Source organism: Monodelphis domestica, chromosome 2 (assembly GCF_027887165.1).
Source record: "Monodelphis domestica isolate mMonDom1 chromosome 2, mMonDom1.pri, whole genome shotgun sequence".
NCBI lineage: Eukaryota > Metazoa > Chordata > Mammalia > Didelphimorphia > Didelphidae > Monodelphis > Monodelphis domestica.
Window position 1 is genome coordinate 346,972,289 of NC_077228.1, and position 23,024 is coordinate 346,995,312.

The 23,024-nt window shown below is 38.2% G+C and overlaps 1 protein-coding gene across 5 annotated transcripts in view; it reads right to left on the minus strand.

Moving 5' to 3' along the window:
- Positions 1-23,024, minus strand: part of BACH2 (BTB domain and CNC homolog 2) — a 413,528-nt gene that overhangs the window by 85,933 nt on the left and 304,571 nt on the right. For all 5 annotated transcript variants that reach the window (XM_007484325.3, XM_056818596.1, XM_056818597.1 and 2 more), the window contains one exon: positions 7,731-7,985. In XM_007484325.3, the coding sequence (XP_007484387.1) occupies positions 7,731-7,985 (255 nt within the window). The remainder of the gene's footprint in view (positions 1-7,730; positions 7,986-23,024) is intronic.

Consider the following 23,024-nt stretch of genomic DNA (forward strand, 5'->3'; position numbering starts at 1 on the left):
CCTCCCAAGTGTTATTTAACTTCTTATCTTGAATTAAAAGTTTAATTAAATGTCTTATTAAAAGGCCAGAATTCCGTGATTAAATAAAACAAAATAATAGTTATGAAAACTGATCAAATGAAGACTTCTCAGCCTTGAACTTTGTCTAGAAGACAATTAATAATTTTAATTGACATGGCTAAGAAATTACACAAAAGAAGTGTGGTTAGGGGGGAAGGTAAAATATAAAGGGGCATTTCTCCCCTCTACCCATACATAACATGAGAATGACGACTAAGAACAAACTCAAAGACTGACTAACTAATAATCACAAAGACAGATGAGTACTTTTCTAATGGCAGCTCTTTTTAAAAAATGTAAATCCATTTAGAGAAGTAAAATGCTGCTGCTATTTCATATTAAACAGGTAGAAAATGGCACATGTATATATAACATAGCCTGGGTTGGTTTAAAAAAAAAAAAACGGCTTTGAAATTAGGTCACTGAAAACCCCCCAAACAAACCCAAACTCACTTGCTCATGTGCACAAGTGTCTCAGGTTCATATATACTCTATTCCAACTGCTAAGCCAAAAGAGGAATGCAATTCTTCAGCATTTTCTTTAAATAGGCCTTAATGGCCCTGGTATTTCAAAATGGAAGGGTTTTCAAACAGCTTACATATTTCAGTTTCAAAATTAACTACTGCTTGGGTTATTTTTTCACCCTTTACATTATTCTCTCCTTTCCAAACAGCACCATCCTAAAACTCAAATTATAATAGTATTTGCTCATAAACTCTGAAGTTCAAGTCAGAGGGTTGGAAACTAACTTTGTGGATAGAGCACTGGATTTGGAGTCAGGAAGTCCTGAATTCAAATCTAGCCCCAGACATTTACTAATTTCACGGCGGCTCTAGGCCAGTCACTTAGCCTTTGCCTACCTCAGTTTACCACTCTGAAAAACAAGGATAGTAACATTACTTACCAGTTGTGAAGATTGAATGAGGTAATATTTGTACCAAACAACAAAACTTTGCAAACCTTAAAAGAGCTATGTTAATGTTAGCTATAATTTAGACATTTCAAAACTATTAACAGAATTCCAGAACTTGACAGCCTCTTAGTAGGTAATCCACGGCGAGTACCTGGCATATTCTGAATCCTACTTATTTGCTTAAAAAAAAAATAAAAGCCCACAGTCAAGACTCATGAGTGGGTCTTAGAAATCTACACCATAGATATTAATGAGGAATCTTGGGTAAAACTTGGTTATTTCAGTAGAGGGGGTTGGGTTTTTCTCTGATAGCAGCAATAACCATTGTTCAGAGAGCATTAATTTTCTGAGAGATTTAACAGAAAGCACAAATGATACTTCATCCATTCTCACCATATCTCTGCTGGGATGGCTGATAACTAGCATTATTAATTTTTTTATATACATGGAAAAACTAGAGCCCATACATACATACATACACACATCTTTTTATGTTCTATGCCACAAGCAGAAGGGGCATATAGTAGCCCCTCTTCCCCAAAATCTATGTTCTGACTATTCAATGGCATCTAGTAGTCCTCAGTCCTCTTTCCCTCACACATTCTGTCTGCTCCGTTGGCACAACATTTCTTTCTTCCCTTCCACCATGAAGACATTTTTCTCTAGAGTCAAATGCTGGAGCAAACTTCAAATGAGGCTCTCATCTGCCTTCCTACCTCCTGGAAAGTTTATGTCTAAGCCAGATTTCCTTTAAAGGCTTCTAGATCACTTCCGCTTATGTGGTTAACAACTTTCCCCGGGAGCCTCTGTATTGCAGTAATTTCTGCTATACCTCACATTTTATTAACAAATATTTTTCTTTTTAAAATATTTTTTCAGCAAACAAAAATTGATTCTTTTCTTCTCATCACCTGCCTCACCATCAAAAGGGAAAAAAAAAGTCACAGAAAGCAGCAGAAAAATAATTAGAAAAAATTATTTAAATTAAAATGATTAAAAATTAAAAAAAAATATGCAGTTAAAAATGGATTCCTATACTGACCATGTTAAATAAATTGAAATAAAATATAAAAATTAGTCAAGAAAAACAAAATTCTATCTAACCCTGACCATGTGAAAAAGAAAGTCTCAATCAGCACCTTGAATACATTATTTATCTGTGTATACCAAGTTAGGTAATATACTTTATTACAGAATCATGAATTGTTATTGTTTTGATATGAGTTCTTATGTGTTTCAAAATTGTAAGTGTTGTTCAAGTACTTTTCTTTAGTGAGGATTGTGTTTTTTAGGAGCATTTTTTTATTACTTATGTTGAATGTATATTATTAATTTGATTTTTGATTTTAAAAAACCCTTACCTTCTGTCTTGGAATCAATACCATGTATTGGTTCCAAGGCAGAAGAGCTGTGAGGTCTAGGCAATGGGGGTCAAGTGACTTGTCTGAGGTTACACAGCTGGGAAGTGTCTGAGGCCAAAGTTTTGGAATCCAGGACCTCCTGTCTCTAGGCCTGGCTCTCAATTCACTGAGCTACCCAGCTGCCCTCTATATTATTTATTTTGGCTGCATCTTCTACCTCTCCCTCTCCCTCTCCCTCTCCCTCTCCCTCTCCCTCTCCCTCTCCCTCTCCCTCTCCCTCTCCCTCTCCCTCTCCCTCTCCTCTCTCTCTCTCTCTCTCTCTCTCTCTCTCTCTCTCTCTCTCTCTCTCTCTCTCTCTCTCTCTCTCTCTCTCTCTCTCTCTCTCCCTCTCTCTCTCTCTCTCTCTCTCTCTCTCCCTCTCTCGTTACTTATCCAGATTTGAATCCAGGATCTCCTGTTTCTAGGTATGCTGCCCCCTTGACCCCAACTCCCCCCACCCCATTGATTTCTTTCTCAAAGTACTTCAGTTAAAAACTAAAACTATGTAGCATCAATTCAACCTTACAGATGTTTCCTGAGTCAACTATTCCTTTCTCTGGGAAAAAAGGGTGTCTCTGTCTAAATGTTAAATGCCTAAGCTGCCACTGGTGACATGTGTGCACATGTGACGGTCCATGGGCCAAACTGCGGCTAACCAACTTTTTCTCCTCTTCCCAGCCCTGGTATGAATCTGCCATCTTCTACTGTGGAGTTGTCAAGAGTAAGCACCACTTTCCAAGCACTCCAGAAGGATAGGGGTAGAGGTGTGAGGTAAATGTTTAACAACAAATTCTCCAGGAAAAAAATATACGCAGCACACACTTTTAAGTTTAATTTTCATTATTAATTTTTTTCCATCCATTTCTTCAGGGGCTTTTTTCTGCAATGTAGAAATTCCCATGAACAATTGGTCAGGTCAAGGCTGCCTCTAGCACGTCCCTGCAAAGGGATCAGAGCCCTGGGGTACTTTGTCTTCTTCTGGATCTGTGAACTCTCTCCTGTTGACACTCCCTCCAGGGATGCAGCTTGCCACCTATTTTTGCCTGGCCCTCTTGTGTGATTCTCATAGATGTGCTCCTAATAAATCTGAGTTTGCATTGGTTGTCTCCCATGCCACTATCCTTTCCCATTTCCAGTTCTGAAGCCCTGGCTTCTCCTCAGACTCGGAGGTCTTTCTTGGTCTCCTTAATTACTACTGCCATCCCCTCTAAGGTTCTCTTTTGTTTATGATTTATGCATGCCATTAGAATATAAGTTCTTTTTTTTAACCTTTATTTTCTGCATTAGAATTGATTCTAAATATCAATATTGATTTTAAGGCAGAAGAGAGGGAAGCGCTAGGCAATTGGGTCAAGTGCTTTTGTCCAGTGTCATACAGCTAGGAAGTATCTGATAATCACTTAATAAATACATGTTGATTAATTGGTTGATCCTTTATGGGGAGTTGACCCATTAAATAAGGGATCTTTCTCTAGATACCAGCCGAGTACTGGTGGGCTGCCTACTATCCTCTCTTGCATATGACTAGCCTAACCATTTTTTAAAAACATTTATCTGATGTCATCCTATATGTTGCTTTTCTTATATGATTTTTCATTGGTAACATGGTGTAGCCTACTTACTCTTGGCAAACTACTTTTAAAAATGTAACAGTGAGGAGTGCAAATATCCTCCTTATTTTTTAAACTTTTAAAAAAATTTAAATTTTTCCATGGTTACATGATTCATGTTGTCTCCCTTCCCGCTCCTGGAGTAGACAAGCAATTCCACTGGGTTATATTGCTCCTTATTTTTGAAGGAGATTTGCATGTAGAGGCTTATAAGTCACATCTCTCTAAGGAACACTACTAAGTTGCTTCTCTCTATGATTAGAAACGGAGAAAAGATTGTTTATGTTTATTCTTTTCCTCCTAGGTCTGACATCCAGAAGAAGACACTCCTGTGACCCACAGCCAAGGCTAATTTGTTGCTCCATCTAAAACTGTAAAGCTCAGACAAGGACTGCTTTTGCAAGGAGGATTATACACACACAAGTACATCTGAGAGAGCCGTTTATTGCATGATTTCTCCACCGAGTCTCTTTTGAAAATAATATAATTTCTTGGCAGAATCCGTTTGGAACAGCTCTCTTACATGCTTTTATTTGAAACTGGTAACTAGAAAAAGTGATATTTAGCATGCTATCATGGGGTTTTGTTTTTCAAAATAATTTACCCAATTAAGATAAAGGGTGTGAAATTCAAGTGGGAATGGGGAGAGGCTTGAGGCAGGCACACTCACTAGCAGGCTACTGCAACAGTCAGGTGTGAGGTGTTGAGGCTCTGTACCAGAGTGCTGGCAGTGGTCAGAGCACAGGAGGAGGTGTATTTGAGAAATTTACAAAGAGGAAATTGATTGATGTGGGTTATGGATAGGAATATGGGGGGCTAGGAGAGAGTGAGGAGTCGGAGGATGACACCCAGATTGCAAACTGAGGTCCTGGGAAGATGTGTTGCTCTGCAGTCACAGGGAAGGTAGAAGGTGGGGAGGGCTTGGGGGGTGGAAAGATAACTTCAGTTTTGATCATGTTGAGTTTACGATGTCTACTGGAATGGGGTATGTGAGATTCCACTTTGTTGTCAGTCACAGCAAACTCTCAGGCAGCCAAAGTGAATAGTTGATGTCAGTGCCAGGAGTTGCTGTGAATTATGTAATCTGAGAAGGTACATGAAGTTTTAATTAGGTATGTGGTTTTTTTTCCCCTTCCATGAGATTATTTTCCTGTAAAATATCTAAGTCTTGGGAAGCAGCAGCCAAAAGAATGTGTTTAAGGCTGTGTTAGTGATACCTTGCCTATTTACCACTCTAAAACAATTGTGATGTCATTGATGGAAACATCACAGACTTCAGTGGGATTTTAACCTGGCATTCTGTAGCTATGCAAGAGTCATTAAAAACAATGAAAAACCTATCTCTGAGAATTGTCCTCAGCTAGTCTGAAATTCACAGATACAAGATATTCAAATTTGGAGGGTACAAGCAGACTTAATTTATCTTTATTCCTCAGTAAAATGAAGTAATTATAAAGTTCTGGGCAAAAAGTTTCAGCTTTGCCTCTAACTGAAATACTATAAATGATATAGAAGGGTAGAGATCATTTGGTGCCTAATGCTCACTTTACACAGGTCTAGGAGAAGAAGAAAATCAATATAGTCCTGTTGACTTTTTATCTGGACTATCGATAGCTAAAAAGTTAAAACAGCAGGACTTTTTTTGTGGGTAGGGATATGTCCCATGCAGCCTATAGAAGAAATCAATGACAAGCACATATAAGAATAGGAATAATAGCTAGCATTTACATAGTGCTTTAACATTCACATATTCACAAAGTATGTTACAAATCTTATCTTATTTTATTCTCACAACCCTGAGAGGTAGGTGCAATTATTATTCTCATTTTTACAGATGGGGATACTGAGGCAGAGAGGGGATTAATGACTTGCCCAGGGACACATAGCTAGTAAGTATCTGCAACTGTACTTGAACTTGGATCTCTCTGATTTAGGGTCCAGTGAACTAACTAGCTGCCTCCAACCAAATAAACTGTTGTCAGAGATTTGATCAAAAAGGAGACACCTTTATAATATATAGGAGAGGGAGACAACACAAATCATGTAACTTTGGAAAACTTACATATAAATTTGTTATTGGAATAAAATAAAGATAAAAATTTTTTAAAAAGCTAATCAAAAAGGAGACTCCTTAGTTAGGTATGTCATGCTCTTTCTCATCAAGCTCGTTATATAGTGACAAATGATGACTGAGGGACATTGTAAGATCCTAAAACACCATATGAGTCATCAAAAGGTGAGAAAATAATATCTAATCTTCCTGCCAAATATATTTTTATATTTTAATTCTTTGAAAATTGGCAGTAAACATGTAGAATATTTAGCAATGCTCACTTAACCAGAATACCATTCTGGGTCAAAGGTTTGCAGTAAAACATATATAATTATAAGGTTTAGAAAATGTTTGGAATTGTTCAAAATGAATCATTTTCAGTGGGAGAACTTGATTTAATAGATTACCTCCTGTCAGCCCAGAACAGAGAAATTAGAAATCCTGTCTTATTCTTTACCAATTGCATGGAATATGTCCTTCAAAAATCATAATTGTTACAACTGATTGAGTGGACCCACCTGCCAAAGAGGTACTAGACTTCCTATCTAGCAGACAGAGATAAAGTATGGATAATGATGTACCCCCAAAGAGTTGACCTAAAAAGTTATTAATATAAAAAATCTTAGATATTCATGCATTTGCTACTTTTAAAATTCTTTGCCACTACACTGTTACTCAGTAATAAAGTCATTTCTTTCAGGCAAGTAGGAGACTTTGTTTAAGTTTGAGTCCTGATAAGGTTTGAAAGAAAAATTCAAATCATATTACAGCTCAAAGTGTTCCTCTGGAGGTGTGAGAAAGCAAATGGGAAGCCATTAGAGATGTAACCTTTGGCATTACTATGTCTATCTTTCTTCTCTGGTTCCTAAGGACTTATTTCAACCTAAACAAAAGGTCTAAAAATTATCTATATCAGGAAGGAGAAATCAGGATGATGGACAGAAAAGGATTCAAGCATCTTCATATAAGAAAGGAAATTAGGAGAAGCAGGATTTAGAGGATGAATGGACTTCATGGCCCTCCAAAGGGTAGCTTATCCTTGGAGGTTCTAAAGCACAACAAGAACCAAGGAATTATATTTCTAGATCAAAACCTACAAGGCCACCTGGGTGTCCTCCTAGCACAAACATACCTGGTGCAGCTACAAAAAGGAATGAAATGAGTTCTTTTAAGATAGTTTCAGTAAAGGCAAGTTTACTCATTTGAGAGCTTTTGTTAAAGGAACAATCAATTATAAAGGTTGGTTATTTTTATGACTCCCCTACCACCTCATCCCCAGCCAAAGAAAGAATGGTCCTGGGAGCCCTTTTGTTACTTTTCTCTTAAGGGAAATCCAACAATTCTCAAACCCAATGAAAGTGAAAAAATCATAGCAACAATTATTGATTCAAATCCCCAAAGGTTGGACATCTCCATGAGTGGTATACTCATAACCAGAAGGTTAAATGAACAGTCTAAGGGGCTGTAAGGTTGTGGTCTTTTAAAATAAGGAGATGTATTCAAAACCTTCTCTCTGAGACTTTGATGCCCCTCTCCTCCTGGGTGTACGGCTTAGATGACAAGCCCGTGACATGGATCTAGTGGTTTATGTGGGGGACAAGTAAAGACGCACGCAAATGAAAGCATGCACACAAATCAACATTATCAATCGACAGGACACTGTCATCAATAGTAACAAATGAAAATACTGTACCTCCTCAGGCAGGCTGACAACCAAGTCATGTTTCGTCTGTCCTACCAGAGCTTGCCAGAAGTATTCGCTGCATGCTGCCAACACAGCCCGGTGGGCTCGGAACTCTTTCCTTTCCACGATCAAAGTCACATCACAAAGAATATCCTTCTTCCGCTGGTCATTGAGGCACAGGAGGATATTGGTACAATGGACTGTTGACTCATACACATACATGGGGGATTCAGTCTTCTCATCCACAGACATGCCGTTCACACCCTAAAATAGAAACAAGAGTTATTCTAGTAATCAGAGTTTGAGAAAGACACACACACACACACACACACACACACACACACACACCAGTGGGAGAGAAATAGAAGCAAAGAAAGATGACATCATGGTTTCTGTGTCCCGTATGAACTAGGCAGCAAATGGTAAAACTGCTGATCAGCAAATTAATTCTCTGCTATAACAATAAGCTCAGGAAAACTATCTGGAAAGACATTTTCTACCATAGACCTTTGTCCTTCTCTCTTATTGGGATCCTTATCTACCCACAGTAGTAAATATATCTAGAATTTCTTTTTTTTAAACAGAAGATACAGGATTTAAAAACTCATCCATTCTTCAGTGTTTTGAAGCATTATTTCTTTAGATGACTTAAAAAAAAAAGGAAGTCACAACATACCCACAATTGCCCAAAACAAAGAATTAATCAGGATTTTTTTTTTTTTGCTAACAAAAATGTAAGGCAAACTATAAGCTCCTTAAAGGTAGAGACTTCATCCTTATATTTCCAGTGGCTGGTACAATGAGGTAGACAAATAAGTGCTTGTTGAATTGAACAGCAACAAAATAACCCTGAAGTATAGGCACTGCTGAATGAATAAATATGTCTGCTGGGTAGGTGAATGCTCCTGGGCAACTCAGTGAATGAATTGTTGAAACCTACATATCATCAGTATGATTTCAGAATTTGGCTAAGATATTAAGGACTTAGTTTTTGTAAATATCTAGTAATGATGCCCATCAAGAACAAGGCTTAAAAAGGGCTTCTGATAAATCAGGGCTTCTTAACTTGGTGCTTAAGAAAAAAAAAAATTAAAACCCTTCTGTACTATCTTAGAATTGATACTAAGTATTGGTTTCAAGGCAGAAATGGAGTTAAGTGACTCATGAGCTTTTTGAAAAAATTTGATTACTGTAATGAAATATATATGTGTGTATATATATATATATATATAATATGTTTTCCTTCTAGTTTTATGTGTTTTGTTTTGTGCATTTAAAAGCATTATCTGAGAAGGGGTTCATAGCCTCCACTATACCACCCAAGTGTACTACAACACAAAAAAAGATTTAAGAACCCCCTAAGAGCTAAATAACTTATGACAATCAGATCCTGAGGGTTCCTTTCAACATTTCATCACATGCTACAGTTGTATCCTCTACTAAAGTCCTCCTCTGATGCCTTATTGTGTCACACTGAAGTGACCTTTCATTCTCAAAGGGTTTAGTAGATGCTATCAAGCTGCCAACTATGGATCTGGCAACAGACTGTCAATCGAGACCCACCTTACGTATATTTGGAGAGGCTCCTTACAAGATTGGTCATCCAAATGATGGTTTATTTTTTGGCCACATAAGCTCATGAAACCAGAGATGAGGCTACACTGTACTGATAAACTTGTAGCTCTTTGAAGTAAGAAGTATGACTGTATACGATTATCTTTACTTCTTCACTGGTAGCCACCTATCTTTCAGACTTACTAAGAGTCTCCAACATTTTACCAGAAAAACTGATATTCACTCCATCTAAGGAAACCCAATGAATAAAATCAAGATGGGCAAAAAAAAAAACAACAATAGAGTTGGTAGATGATGCATCACACAGAAAGATTATTTCTTTAAACAGTTAGTTCCCCTAGTAAAAAAGCACAATCAAAATTATATATAATTTTTTCAGAGAAAAAGATCTATTGCAAAGTGAGGTACATCTGTAATACTAATTTTTTTTTAATCCAATGCTTTTAATCTAAGGAAGTTCAAATACTTCACAAACCTTATCCTAATATTTCTCTTATCCCATTACTATTCCACTTGGGTGTATCTGACTTTTCTTTAAATGCCTTTTTTGAATATATAACCACGAGCTTATTTGAGAAGTAGCAGGGTATGATGGAGAGAAAGACAGCCTTAGAGTCAGTAGGGTTGGATTAAAAGTCCACCTTCAAAATATACTAGCTCTGAGAAACTTGGCTAATGACTCAGCCTCTCAGTGCCCAGGCAAATTCTCTGAAACCAAGATGCAGAACAGACATTCGTAGAAGGAGTTTGCTTATCTGGTATTACCAATGAAACCACAGTCTAATATGCTGTCCCTCACAAAAAAACCCCTCCTCCAAAACCCCATTACACTCCAAACCCTAAAACTTATTTACACAAAGAGTTGTTCTCCTGGAGAAGGCAGCAAGGTCGATTGCTCTTTCTTTTCTGGGGTGCTTTAGCATCCTGGCTGGTATAATTTAGGTGCAATGGCCACAAGCCAAGGTGTGAGATTTAGCTTACATGGCATCTCTTTGTGCTGAGAAAACTAGTGCTAAACTGTTCATTACTTAGCCAGAAGATATATGTGCTCCATTTTCACATCATCTTTATTTCTTTCTATCTTATAAGCACTCCTGTGCAGGATTATCTCAGGGGTCTCTCATGTCCACATCTACTCTTATCCTTAAAATTACTATTCTTTCTTCCATCAAATTCAATTTTCTCAATCAATCCCCAGGTATTCATTGAGTGTGTAACATAATCTGTGCTCAATAAGTATTTACTGCATGAAATAATGTCCTGGACCTTTCCCTTCCTTCACTATTTATTGAGCAACAAACATCAGTATCTGTTACTATTCCTAAAAGTCTTCCTGTTATTTTAAGCTAAAATGGCACTAAGACTTTGAGGATCCTTTATTATTTTCAGGGGGTTGTCAGGTTATTTCAGAAGACATCTTCTGGTTCAAACTCATCAGCTGTCAAGAAGCTTTTCCAAGAGTTTGCCTTGTTTGGGGAGTTTTTAAATTTTATCTCATTATTCCAGGATTTCTTCTTTAATCTCCTTGCGCCAGCTTGCAAGTTGTTATAATATCTATAGACTCATTGTCTCCCCTATCCGATTTATCTCCTGACCATCTTTTATTTGAATGCCATTTCTTTAGTTTCTTAATCTCTCCAGAAATCAGCAAATTCTTATCTTTCTATTTTTATCTAGTTATCTAGATAGCTCCAGTTATGTAGGAATATTTTCCAATTTGTTGATCTTTCAGCTGGACCAATGCACCCAAGCTATAACCAAATTGCTCTTGCCATTTCATACCCTAAAGCTTCAGTATCTAACTATGAACCCAATCTCTTTCTCCCAACATATGTGCATGCATTATATTCACTTGCTGTATCAATATTAAATGCTATAGTAACTACTAAAATTTCATGGTGGAAGAGAAGACACTGGAAGAATGAACAAAATACTTTAGGGTCCAGAGGAATCTGAAAACTAGTTCTCACTCTAAACATTCACAAATGTGTTACACATATACACAGTGAAAATTAGATTGGAAAGAAGCTTTCCAAAGGTTTTAACTCTGGCTTTGGCTGAAATTTTCTCTTTTGCCCAGAAAAAATAAGTTGCACATGTATATACCTTTTTCTCTATTTCCTCATTCTTTGCTAGTTTTTTTCTGTTTAGAGCTGTAACTAGAACTATTTCCCTTGAGGTTAGTGGTACAAAACATGCCCCAAGATTGACTTTCAGAGATAAATTCATCTGTAGGAAAGTAGAGATCCAAAGATACCTTCCTAGTGGAGACTCCAGGACAACTAGAGGTGGGGGGTAGAATGGAACAAGGCTTGGCCAAGCTGGGGAAGAGCTCAGATGGGGTGTGGCTGAACTAAAGAAGGTGCCATCTGGCAGCTTCCTTTTAAAAGTAATTAATCTTGCTAATCTGGTGGGTTCAAATTTGGTTGCTTCATTCTGTTCAAGGATAGCAAATCCTGTCAGATTGGCTCTAGATTGTCATGCCTTGGGAAAAAGGCCCAGTTGGCCCAACCTAGTTATGGCTCTATATAGATAGGGACTCTAACAGTCTCATTGCTATTATATTATTTCATTAGAAGAATAATGACCTCTCAAACCCTTCAAAAAACCCAAGTGAAAACAATATGGCCCCATGCCCATAGTCTCCTAACCCCTTAGAGGTCTGTTTATAAATGAATAATGAATGACTCAGAAATTAAAATGCTTAGCGGTTTTCTAGAGGCATAAGTGTGAAATTGAAGGCCTGTGGAAAAACTTTAGTGGAAAATCCCAAAGAGCTCTGATTCATGAATGAGCTTAGAAGGTTAACTCTTTCAGACAACCTGTTGTGTCTAGAATGTTCTAGATGAAACGAAATGAATACCATCCCTCACAGGTATTGAACAAAAACAAAACGTAAATGATTTTCGCTTGAAACTCCAACCACATTTTCCTTTTTTAACTGTGTTTAAATAAATTCTTCTTTGCATCAACTACTGAATTTGCACTGATGGCAGGACTTTAAGAAAGAGCTATGAAAATCTACAGAAATTTTAGAATATCATCATTTCAAAATACTGTTATCACTTATAGGTGGGGAAAATATAAAGAATTTGGTTATTAACACAAACATATAGAAGCAGCTAGGTGGTTTAACTTTTATTTGCCTCAGTTTCCTCAACTGTAAAATTAAGATACTGATAGTACCTATTCCCAGGGTTGTTGTAAAGATCAGATGAAATAATATTTGTAAAGCACACTTAGCACAGTTTCTGACACATGATGTTCTGTCATTCATTAGAGTCTGACTCTCTGTGACCCCATGGACTGTGGTGCATTCATAGGGTTTTCCTGGTAAAGATAGTGGAGGGGTTTGCTATTTTCTTCTCCAGTAGATTAAGGTAAATAGAGGTGAAATGATCTGCCCAGAGCCACACAAGCTAGTAAGTGCCTGAAGCTGGATTTGAACGCAAGCATTTATAACTCCAGATCTAGTGCTCTACCCACTGAGCTATCTAGCACATAGTACATAGTAGGTGCTTAATATATGTTTATTTCCTTCCTTTAAAAAGTGGAGTGATTAAAGCAAGAGTTCTTAATCTTTCTGGACACTTTGGGAGGTCTGGGGAAGCATATAACCTCCAGAATGATGGTGGCTGTCACTCCAATCCCTTTGGCAGCTACAGAATGTACTTGTGTGTAAACAGCATTTGTATGTCCACTTCTTGGGCTAAGAAAGCGGAAACCTAAGGATGATTCTTGGAAGCCCTTCTGACATTAGATCCTGAACAGTTCTGAATGGTTCTGGAACCTTGATGGAAGCTTTCACTTTATTTCAGAGATAGGTCCTGATTAGTGTAAATAATGAATCCTTCTGATGGAGTCACATGGATTTACATTCATAATATTCAAAGTTGTGACTATGTAAAATATGGCGATTGAGTCTAGCCCAATGGAAATATGCAGTGCAAATTAAGGGAATGCAACCAATTTAGGGGATTCACTTACACTAGTCAAGATCTACCCATACTTACCATGAAAGGAGAAAAGTCCAAATTACTAAAATACATGGCCTGACAATGGATATAATTAGCAGAAAATATTTGGAAAGGGCAGGGGCCATCACAGCTGCTAGGAGATTTCAAAGCCACTCTCTTAAAAGATAAGTGTTATACAAATAAAAATTATGCATGGTGATATACCCACAAAAATATTAATTATATATAATGCATATAACACATATATACATGTATCTATAATCCAAGTTTTAAGAAGATATTCCATCTATAAAAATGAGTAGGTTGGACTAGATGATTTTTAGGAACTTTTCAGCTCTCCATCCTACAGCTACTCTAAAAACCTTCATATTCCAATTGGATCAAAACAGAAGAAAAAAAATGAACAATAGCATTGTACCAGTTACTCATATTTTTAAAAATCTCTACCTTCTATCTCAGATATCGGTTTCAAGGCAAAAGAGATATAAGGGTCAGGCAATTGGAGTTAAGTGACTTGCCCAGGGTCACAGGGCCAGGAAGTGTCTGAGGCCAGATTTGAATCTCAAATTTCCCAATTCCAGGTCTGGCTCTTTAGGCACTGAGTCACCTAGTTGCCCCTTCTGGAAGAGATTATTAAAAAAGAAAAACCCAATATTTGAGATTAGTTTGGGTGTTTACTATGATCAAGGGAACAAAAGGAACAGTAGTGGATGGGTTCTATCCTTTCTTCTACTCTCATTCTCCAGTTCAGAGAGTGAAGAAAGATGCTATCTATCCATGGCCAGGAATTTCCAAAATGAAACAAGCTGGTCTCTCAAAAGAACCAGTGAAGTATGTCCTTGAAGCTATTAAATTATGTGTACCTTTTGACTTAACAATATTGCCAGTAGGTCCTAAAGAGATCAAATAAAGAGGAAAAGCAAACATATAATCTATCTATCTATCTATCTATCTATCTATCTATCTATCTATCTATCTATCTATCTATCTACCCATCTATCTATCTATCTACCCATCTATCTATCTATCTATCTATCTATCTATCTATCTATCTATCTATCTGTCTGTCTGTCTGTCTATCTACATCAGCTTTTTATAGTAGCAAAGAATTGAAAACAGAGGAGATGCCCACCAACTGGGTAATTATTGAACAAATTTTGGCATATGAAAGTGATGGAATACTATCATCGCATAAGAAATGTTGAAGGGGATAATTTTGGAAAAAACCAGAAAGACTTGTATGAACTGATGCAAAGTGAAGCGAACAGAACCAGCAGAACAATAAACACAGAGGCAGTAATATGGTAAAGATGATCAACTATGAAAGACTAAGTAACTTATCAACTCCATGATCCACTATAATGTCAGAGGACTATCTACCTCCAGAGAGAGAAATAAACTCATAGTATAGACTGGAGCATATTTTCTTTTTCTTCCCCCCACCCCACCTTTTGTGTGTGTGTGTGTGTGTGTGTGTGTGTGTGTGTGTGTGAAGGCATGACTGTTATAGAAATTTGTTTTGCATGATTTTATATTTGTAATGGGTTTATTTCTTGGTCTTTCATTGGGTAGGAGAGCAAGTGAGAAGATGGAGAATTTGGAATTGAAAATAAAGTTGAATTTAAAAAAAAGTAATCAGTGAAAGGAGAGGGAGAAAGGAATAAACATTTTATAAAGTGCCTATTATCTGCCAGGAACGGTGCTAAGCACTTTACAAATTGTGTATATGCTTGATTCTCCTGACAACTCTGGATGGAAGGTGCTATTATTATCCTCATTTTATAGGTGAAGAAACTGAAGTCAGCAGAAGTTAAGTGACTTGCCTAGGGTCACATAACTTGTGTCTGAGGTCACATTTGAACTCAGGTCAGCATGACCTCAGGTCCGGTACTTTTTCCACAATGCTACCTGGCTGCCTTCAAGAACTATATTCTTTGAACTCTGGATGAAAGAAATTATGACTGTGGAAAAACCAGTGGCTCATTTTTCTCTCAACATTTAAGACTTGATTTGGATTTGGAAGAAAGGAAGGAAACAAGAATTTATTAAGTGCTAAATAAGTGCCAGGCACTGTGCTAAGTGCTTCATAAATATTACATATAATCCTCATAACAACTTTGGGGAGGTAAGGGCTCTTAATACCCCATTTGACAGCAGAAGAAACTGAGGCAAGCAGGAGTTTAGTAACTTGCCCAGGGCCATGCAGCTAGAAATGTCTTAAGAATATGAACTCAGGTCTTCATGACTCCAAGCCCAGAACTTTATCTACTGTGCCATTTAATAAGTTTGTAGAATTTAATCCAACTACTTGTGCAGAGGAGGAAACTGAGGGAATTATGGAAGGGAAGGGCCTTGCTCAGGGTCACACAGAAAATAAGTAATATAAACAAGTTCAAATTATCAGATTTGGAAATGGAGAATTTTGTTATGATAAATCTCTACATGCATTCACTTTTCTTCGTGTCTTATTGGTTATCCCTCGGCTAATCATACAATCAAGGAGTTCTGTCAGTTCCCCCTGGCAGAGATGGGTCATTTCATTAATTTAGTAATTTTGCTTTCCTGTCACCTCCAGTCTTTGGAATAATTTCTTTTCACCTGTCTCTCTTTGCATTTAATGCTCAATCATACCTTACACAACGTTTTCTATTTTCCATTAACACTTTGCCTCAGTTTCCTCATTTGTAAAATGGTCTGAAGAAGTGTAAACCTTAAAATTCCTTAGACTTATAAATGTTGGAAATTTCACCATTGGGAAATTTCATACTTGGAAAATTTCTTACTGATAGTCTATTGGAATGTGAACCCCATTGGCATGGGAGGTTCCTCCTCCTCCCTTCTTAAGATTACTTTAGGACAGAAACCTTTTGCTGAACAATGGAAAGGACTTTGACCTATGCTTAAGCATAGAACAGGAATTTCTTTGAGTCATGATTGATTTTAGAATTGATACAATGGAGATACTTGGAATCAATCTCCACCCTACTCAGTCCTAACAGGATTGAGGAAGGGCTGCAGCATAGATCAAAATTTAATTATTCCAATCTCTACCCTACTCAGGTTAACAGGATTTAGGAAGGGCTGTAGCAAAGGATCAAAGATTTAATTATTTGAGAATATGATCCTTCAACAGACATGTGCAAAGCCAGAGACCTTTGGGCGGTCCTGGTTTAAGCTTGAGCCTCCATTGGCACAGGGAAATTGATGGACAATGATTGGTAGATGTGAGAACTGAGGGGAGGGAACTTGGATGGTTTCCTTAAAGATAGAGGGGTCTGAAGACTCAGGGTGGGTGGTTTGAGGAGTTTGTCGGAGTGGTTGGAGTGTGCTCTGAGAAGCTTGCTCTGAAGGAAGCTGAAGGTGGGGGCCTTTGAGACTGTTTCTCCATTTTGGTCACGTGAGTAATAGGGACTGATCTCTTTTCTTTGCCCCAGCTATCTAAGGGCTTGGGCCTTTTGGCCCAGCCTAAACAGAGGAGGTATTTAAGCCCTATTCCCTTCTCTCCCCTTTCTCTCTCTCTCTCTCTCTCTCTCTCTCTCTCTCTCTCTCTCTCTATCTCTCTCTCTCTCTCTCTCTCATTCCTTTCTTCCTCCTGTTTGTAATTAAACTCTATAAAAGGCTGATGGCTAATTTGAGTTTTCATTTAGGAATTACATAGCTGAATTCCTTGGCGACCTTAAATTAATATATATATCAGTCTTTTAAAGTGATTTCCTTGTCACAGAAGGAAATGGGAAACTACTTCAGTATCTCTGTTAAAAAACTCCAAATGGGGTCATGAAGACTGAGACTGAATAACAAGAGTATGAAGAAGTCATCCCTTTCCCCCTCTCCATGCTTTTCTTAATGCTGTCCCATGTTTGCAAGGATCCCTAGACAATCCCCCCCTTTTCTCTCCCTCCTTCCTCCTTCCCCCCTCCATCGCTTCTCGCCTCTCTCTTTCTCTTTTTGTGGCTAAAGGAATACTGGAAAGTTTCTGGGAGTAGAAGCCATTCTATTTGCCTCTCTTTTAAAGGAAGGTCCAGAGCCCTAAAAGGGACAAATGAAGAGCTAGGAAGCTGAAGGCTAAGGGTTAATGCTGAAACTACATAGACTTGGTTTAACTTAGAACAGTCTCTAGTTTGCTTGGATTCCTTCAGATACCCTTCTCCATGGGGAAATCATTAGAAATAAATGACATGCAAAGTGCGCCATAAAGCATCTGAGTCAAACTAAGGAGAGGATGACTCAACGAATCGTTTTACATTTTAATAGGACACACTGTGGATTTGTACTTAGCGCACTGTTATTGCTATCTTTACCCTCCTCAAAACAGCTCTCCCTCAAGAAGAAGAGGAGGGTTTCTAGAACCTGACAGGAATTATTCTTAAGGAAAAAGCCAAGGTCAAACCCCACAAATCTACTTATAAAAGCCAGCAGTGGTCAGATTCAGCAAGAACCAGCAAGACAAAGGAAAGCTGTTTTGTAAGGTTGGTCTGCTTAATTCATACATTAATGCCAAACTCAAAGGCAAATGTGTTGAAAACCATGCTAAGAAAGGCACCTAACACAGTGGTTAGAACACTAGACTTGGAGTCAGAAGGTCCTAGGTTCAAATTGTAACAGTTAAAATTTAGGGGAGACTGAGGCAGGTAGAAATTAGTTTCTCTCTGCAAGGAGTATTATATTTTTTAGAGGTTTATTAAAGGTTAAAGATTAAAGAAAATACAGAATAAGAAAAAACACGTGTCTAGGCCAGAGGCCTAGACCTCACCTACATTATGGAAAGAGCCGTGTCTGCTCCAAAACGGAAGTCCAAAAAAAGAGCCCTCAAAAGCCTTTGTAATCAGCTTAAGTACTTTCTCGATCTCGCCCACCTCAGAATTCCGTGAGATTACAAAGCATTTTGGGGAAGTGGAGCAAGGACTTGTGGGGATTGAAGTCCAGAGTTCAAATCTCAATTTTACAAAATCTGACCGCAGATACTTCCTAGCTATATGGTCCTGGGCAAGTCATTTAACCCCAATTGCCTAGTTCTTGCTGGTCTTCTGTCTTAGAATCCATATGACTCTGAGATGGAAGGAAAAGGTTTAAAACAAAAAACAACCCCCTCCAACCCCACCATGCTATGGTAGCTAGTTGGCTGTTTTTCCAAGAAAAACAAAACAACAGTAATTTCCCAGGGTTGTGGTTTTCTTTTCTTTCACTCGTTTAATCAGGGAACACTTTACCAATGGAAATTCTGCGAGCCACTGACATGCCAGGACAGGGACAATGCTGGCTGGCCTCTTGGTTCTGAGTGGAGAAGTCAAACACCAGTGATAGCAATTCTATTCTTTGGATGATATTTTCTTGGCTAACTACTGCTGATGAGATGATGACTGGACTTCTCTTTGGCCAGCTCCCCATCTTCAATATAAACTGGATGAGAATGGACTTAACTGGGAACTAGGTTAGCAGGTGAGCAACAGATAGACCAAACTGCAATCTGGGTCTTCATTCTTCAACTGATTCAGGAAAGGCCTTTGCAAACCAATAGCTACTCACCTTTATGTACATTAAAAATTTATTTATGCCTTTTTGTTTTTCACATAGAGAACATTTCCTGACCTCTTACTCCTCCTTTCCAGAAAACTTTTCTCACAATAAATACAGTAAGACCTAGTGAAAATTAAACATAATAGTGAATATTGATAATTTATTATTAATATTTAATTAATTTTATTTAATAAGTATTCTTTTTTTTTAGAATTCTCTTTGTTTTTTTAAAGTTTTTTTCAATTGATTAGTTTAGAGTATTTTTCCAGGATTACAAAAATTATGTTCTTTCCTGCCCCTCCTCTCCCCCCCAACCCTCTCCCATAGCCGACACACAATTCCACTGGGTTTTACATGTGTCTTTGGTCAGGACCTATTTCCATATTGTTGATATTTGCACTGGGATGTTCATTTAGAGTCTACATCCCCAATCATACACCTATCGGTCCATGTGATCAAGCAGTTGTTTTTCTTCTGTGTTTCTACTCCCACAGTTCTTCCTCTGGATGTGGATACTGTTCTTTCTCATTAAGTACTTCAGAATTGTCCTGGAATTGTTGCTGCTAGTAGAGAAGCCTATTACATTCAATTGTGCCGCAGTGTATCAGACTATCTGTATGACCCTGATGTGGATGCTAACATTTGGTGCAAAACAATGTAATGACACACCAATGCTCTTGGGGCAAGAATGAGCATCACTGGGTCAATTGCTGTAAGACTTTATACCACTTGGGGAAATGGTGTGGATTTAGTATGTAATTAAAAAAATATTTTGTATTTTTCTGCTTTTGTTTTTTTCAATCACTAATCATGTATACCTGAATTCAAGTGTGTTGAGTTTGAGGAAAATAAGGTCCTACTGTAAAAGCCATTTTGTCAGCAATAAACAGGTTGGTTTAAGAGCTACAGCAACATGCCATCTCCATCGTCCACCACCTCTCTCCTAAAAGGAGATTACTAGGTCCATTCAGGACCGAGCCTGGCGTCACTAGAATCATCCTGGGGTTGACAGCCTTCTAGTATTATTTCTACTTGTGTTGCCATTGTGATTCCCCTGGTCTGCTTTCCCCTCCCGTTACCAGTTCAGACACATTTTGCAAGGGATGTTCTGCCTCTCTCTGGTCTGAAGAAGGAATAAGGAGGTTAGGGAAGTGCTACTTTGACATTTGAGGGAAGGGAATGTGGTCTGGCAAAAATACCACTAAGATATACCTTTGGAAAGAGGAGGTTTCTTCCACCCCCAGAGCCCAAGGGACAAATGACATTCATTTTTACAAGATGAATGATTCAATGTTTGCATGGCTTTAAAACTATGAAGTATTTTCCTCACAACAAACCATGAAGATGCCAGGGGGTTATTAAAAATGAACAAACAAAACCCCTTACCTTCTGCCTTAGTATCAATCCTAAGAAAAGAGCAGCATGGGCTAGGTAATCAGCATTAAGTGACTTGCCCAGGGCCATACAGCTAGTTAGAGTCTCAGGATAGATTTGAACTCAGGTCCTCTCAACTCCAGGTTTGGCCAGGTTCTCTCCACTGTCCCCTAGATGCCCCAACAGTGGGTCATTTTACACATGATGAAAATGAGGTCTAGGCGAGGTAAGTAACTTGCCTAGGGTCACGCCACTTCTAACTGATTATATGAGACACAGAAAGTGAACCAAGTGCTTCTGATCACAGATCACGGAGCTGTCAGGTATGGCAAAGGTTACCAAGCCCCCAATCCAACCAGACCAAGGTGGGTTTTCTCCTACACCCAGCTGCCTCTGCATATTCTCTATGGAGACAATCAGGCTAGGTTGAGGAAGTTAAAAGTGGCAAATATGTTAGAAGGAAATTAAAATTCAAAACTGTACGGAATGGAGGCAGCATTTGAACAATTTAAAGAATCTGATCCCAACTTCACTTGGGAAAGGTTTGGGGCAAAGAAGCTTTGATTTCAATTTGAGCTTCTGTCTTTATCACTTCTTTCTTTGCCCTTTCCCCCCCTTCCATTTAAAAATGATTAAACCCCGGAGGTGGAGACTATTGGTTGGCAGTTTGTTAAATCCCAAATTGGATAATAAAAGCACTTGAACCATCTGTTACCATAACAGGAGGTCAATGCAGCTAAGATGTTAACACACAGGTGAAATACCCCCTAGGGAGTATGGTGGAAAAATAGAGAGGACCAAGACAAAGAAGAATTAAAGGAGAAAAAAAATCCTTTTGATATTCAGTTCTCCTATTCCTGTCCTTGGCATTTTCTCAGAGTGTTTCTTCCCATTACCAAATGGTGAGGTCACCACAGGTGATTTGAAATATAAACTACAATATATACACCTGCTCTCAGCTTGATGAAAATGACATATTCTACAGCAAACTTGCTGCCAAATGCAATTTCTGTAAAGTGAATCATATTTTCCTATTGATTTCCATTCCATAATTAGAGATGCTTTCCCAAGGGGGAAAAAAATCTCCCTAATAAAGTAAGTTGGGGACTTTGGGTTAGCAAGAGGGTAAGATGATGGCCAATTCAATGCTATGGAGTTTGTGGGAAATGCTAGGTCTGCTGGGAACGTTTTACAATACTTTCTGAACTTTTCAGGACTTTTACCAAGTTTGTGGTTTCCTGGATGCTGTGCTTCCTCCTCTTATTCGTTCCTTATCATTACTGGGCTAGTAGAATTCTATATTAGGGAACTGTGACTCTACGCTTAAATCTGTTGAAACTCAGCTTCTTCTTCTTTAAGTATGTACTCTGATGATTAGAGCAAGGCTTTGGCATCTATATGACGTGTTTCTTTAGTCTGCAATCCAAGGCTTTAGATTAGCTACAAAGGGGCAACAGTGATTTGACTGCCTGGGAAGGGATAGAAGAGGGATTTCAAACATCTGCAACTCTTCCACAGCTCAGGCTAGTGATAAAGGAGATGATGATTTCTGGAATAATTTTTAGGGATTCAGACTAGTACAAAGTATCCTGAGGATACTGCCTCAGGAGCACCATTGCTCTGGCTAGGCACATATGCCTGGCATAGATATTTTCTCTAAGCATACTTTTTCTTTTTCAACTTTCATCTCGTCCTAGAATTGATACTAAGTATAGGTTGCAAAGCAGAAGAGCAGTGGGCTAGGCAATTGGAAATAAGTGACTTGCCCAGGGTCACACAGCTAAGAAATGTCTGAGGTCATATTTGAATCTAGGTGCTCCCAACTCCAAGAATGGCACTCTGTCCACTGAGCCACCTGAGTACACCTCTATGTGTATCTTTTCTGACTGGTAGTCAGAATGTACTCTTTTGGCACCTGAGGAGCACCAGGACTGGAGTTCAAATGTGACTGCAGACACTTTCTAGTTAAGTGACTCTGGGCAAGTCACTTAACCCCATTTGCTTGGCCCTTGTCCTTCTGTCTTAGAGTTATTACCAAGACAGAAAGTAAAGATTTTAAAATAAAATATTCTCTGTGCCTCTCAGCTCACAAGCAAATTTTATTAACTTTTTTCCTGTAGACTTTTATAAATTGTATCATTCTCTAATAATGCTAAAAGTTTCTTTAATAACTACTTCTTATTAATGACCCCTAACCTACTCTCCTCTCTATTTTATGATACCTTCCCACATTATCTTTCTTCATTATTATGATCAGAGATCTCCTCTTAGCAATTAAATTTCTTTTAATTTCCACACATAAACATATTTCCCTCTTATTGTCAAATCCAATTTTCCTATCATCTCTTTCTTATTTATTTAACTCATATTCATCTTGTCAACTTCTTCACTTCCTTAGGCTGTAACGAGATTGGGATGAGAAGGGAACCTCTGAGCACATCAAAAGGTTTTAAATGAAGAAATCTATCAAGTGCAATAGAAAAGGAATATAGGATTGATTGTGAGCTGCATGCTTATGAGAAAACTTGATCTCTGGGACACCTGGGGAAGAGCTGAACCTTGCAATCTTCATGAGGGGAAATGGGGACAAGATAAATGGATGAAGGGATCCTTGCATAAATTGCCAAGAGGGGAGAAGAGAATGAAGAAACTCCTACCCACATACAACAATTATGGAGTCACAGGAAAAAAGCTATGTAATTGAGTAGGAACGAATAAGGTGACCCCTGCATAACCTGGGGAGTGGTACACTGAATGCTCTACAGGATTCTCTGAAGACCAGGAGAGTTGAATTTAAATCAGGGCATGGCCATTCCTCTTAGTGAGCAACATAGAGGGGCAAACAAAAATCGGACCAAAC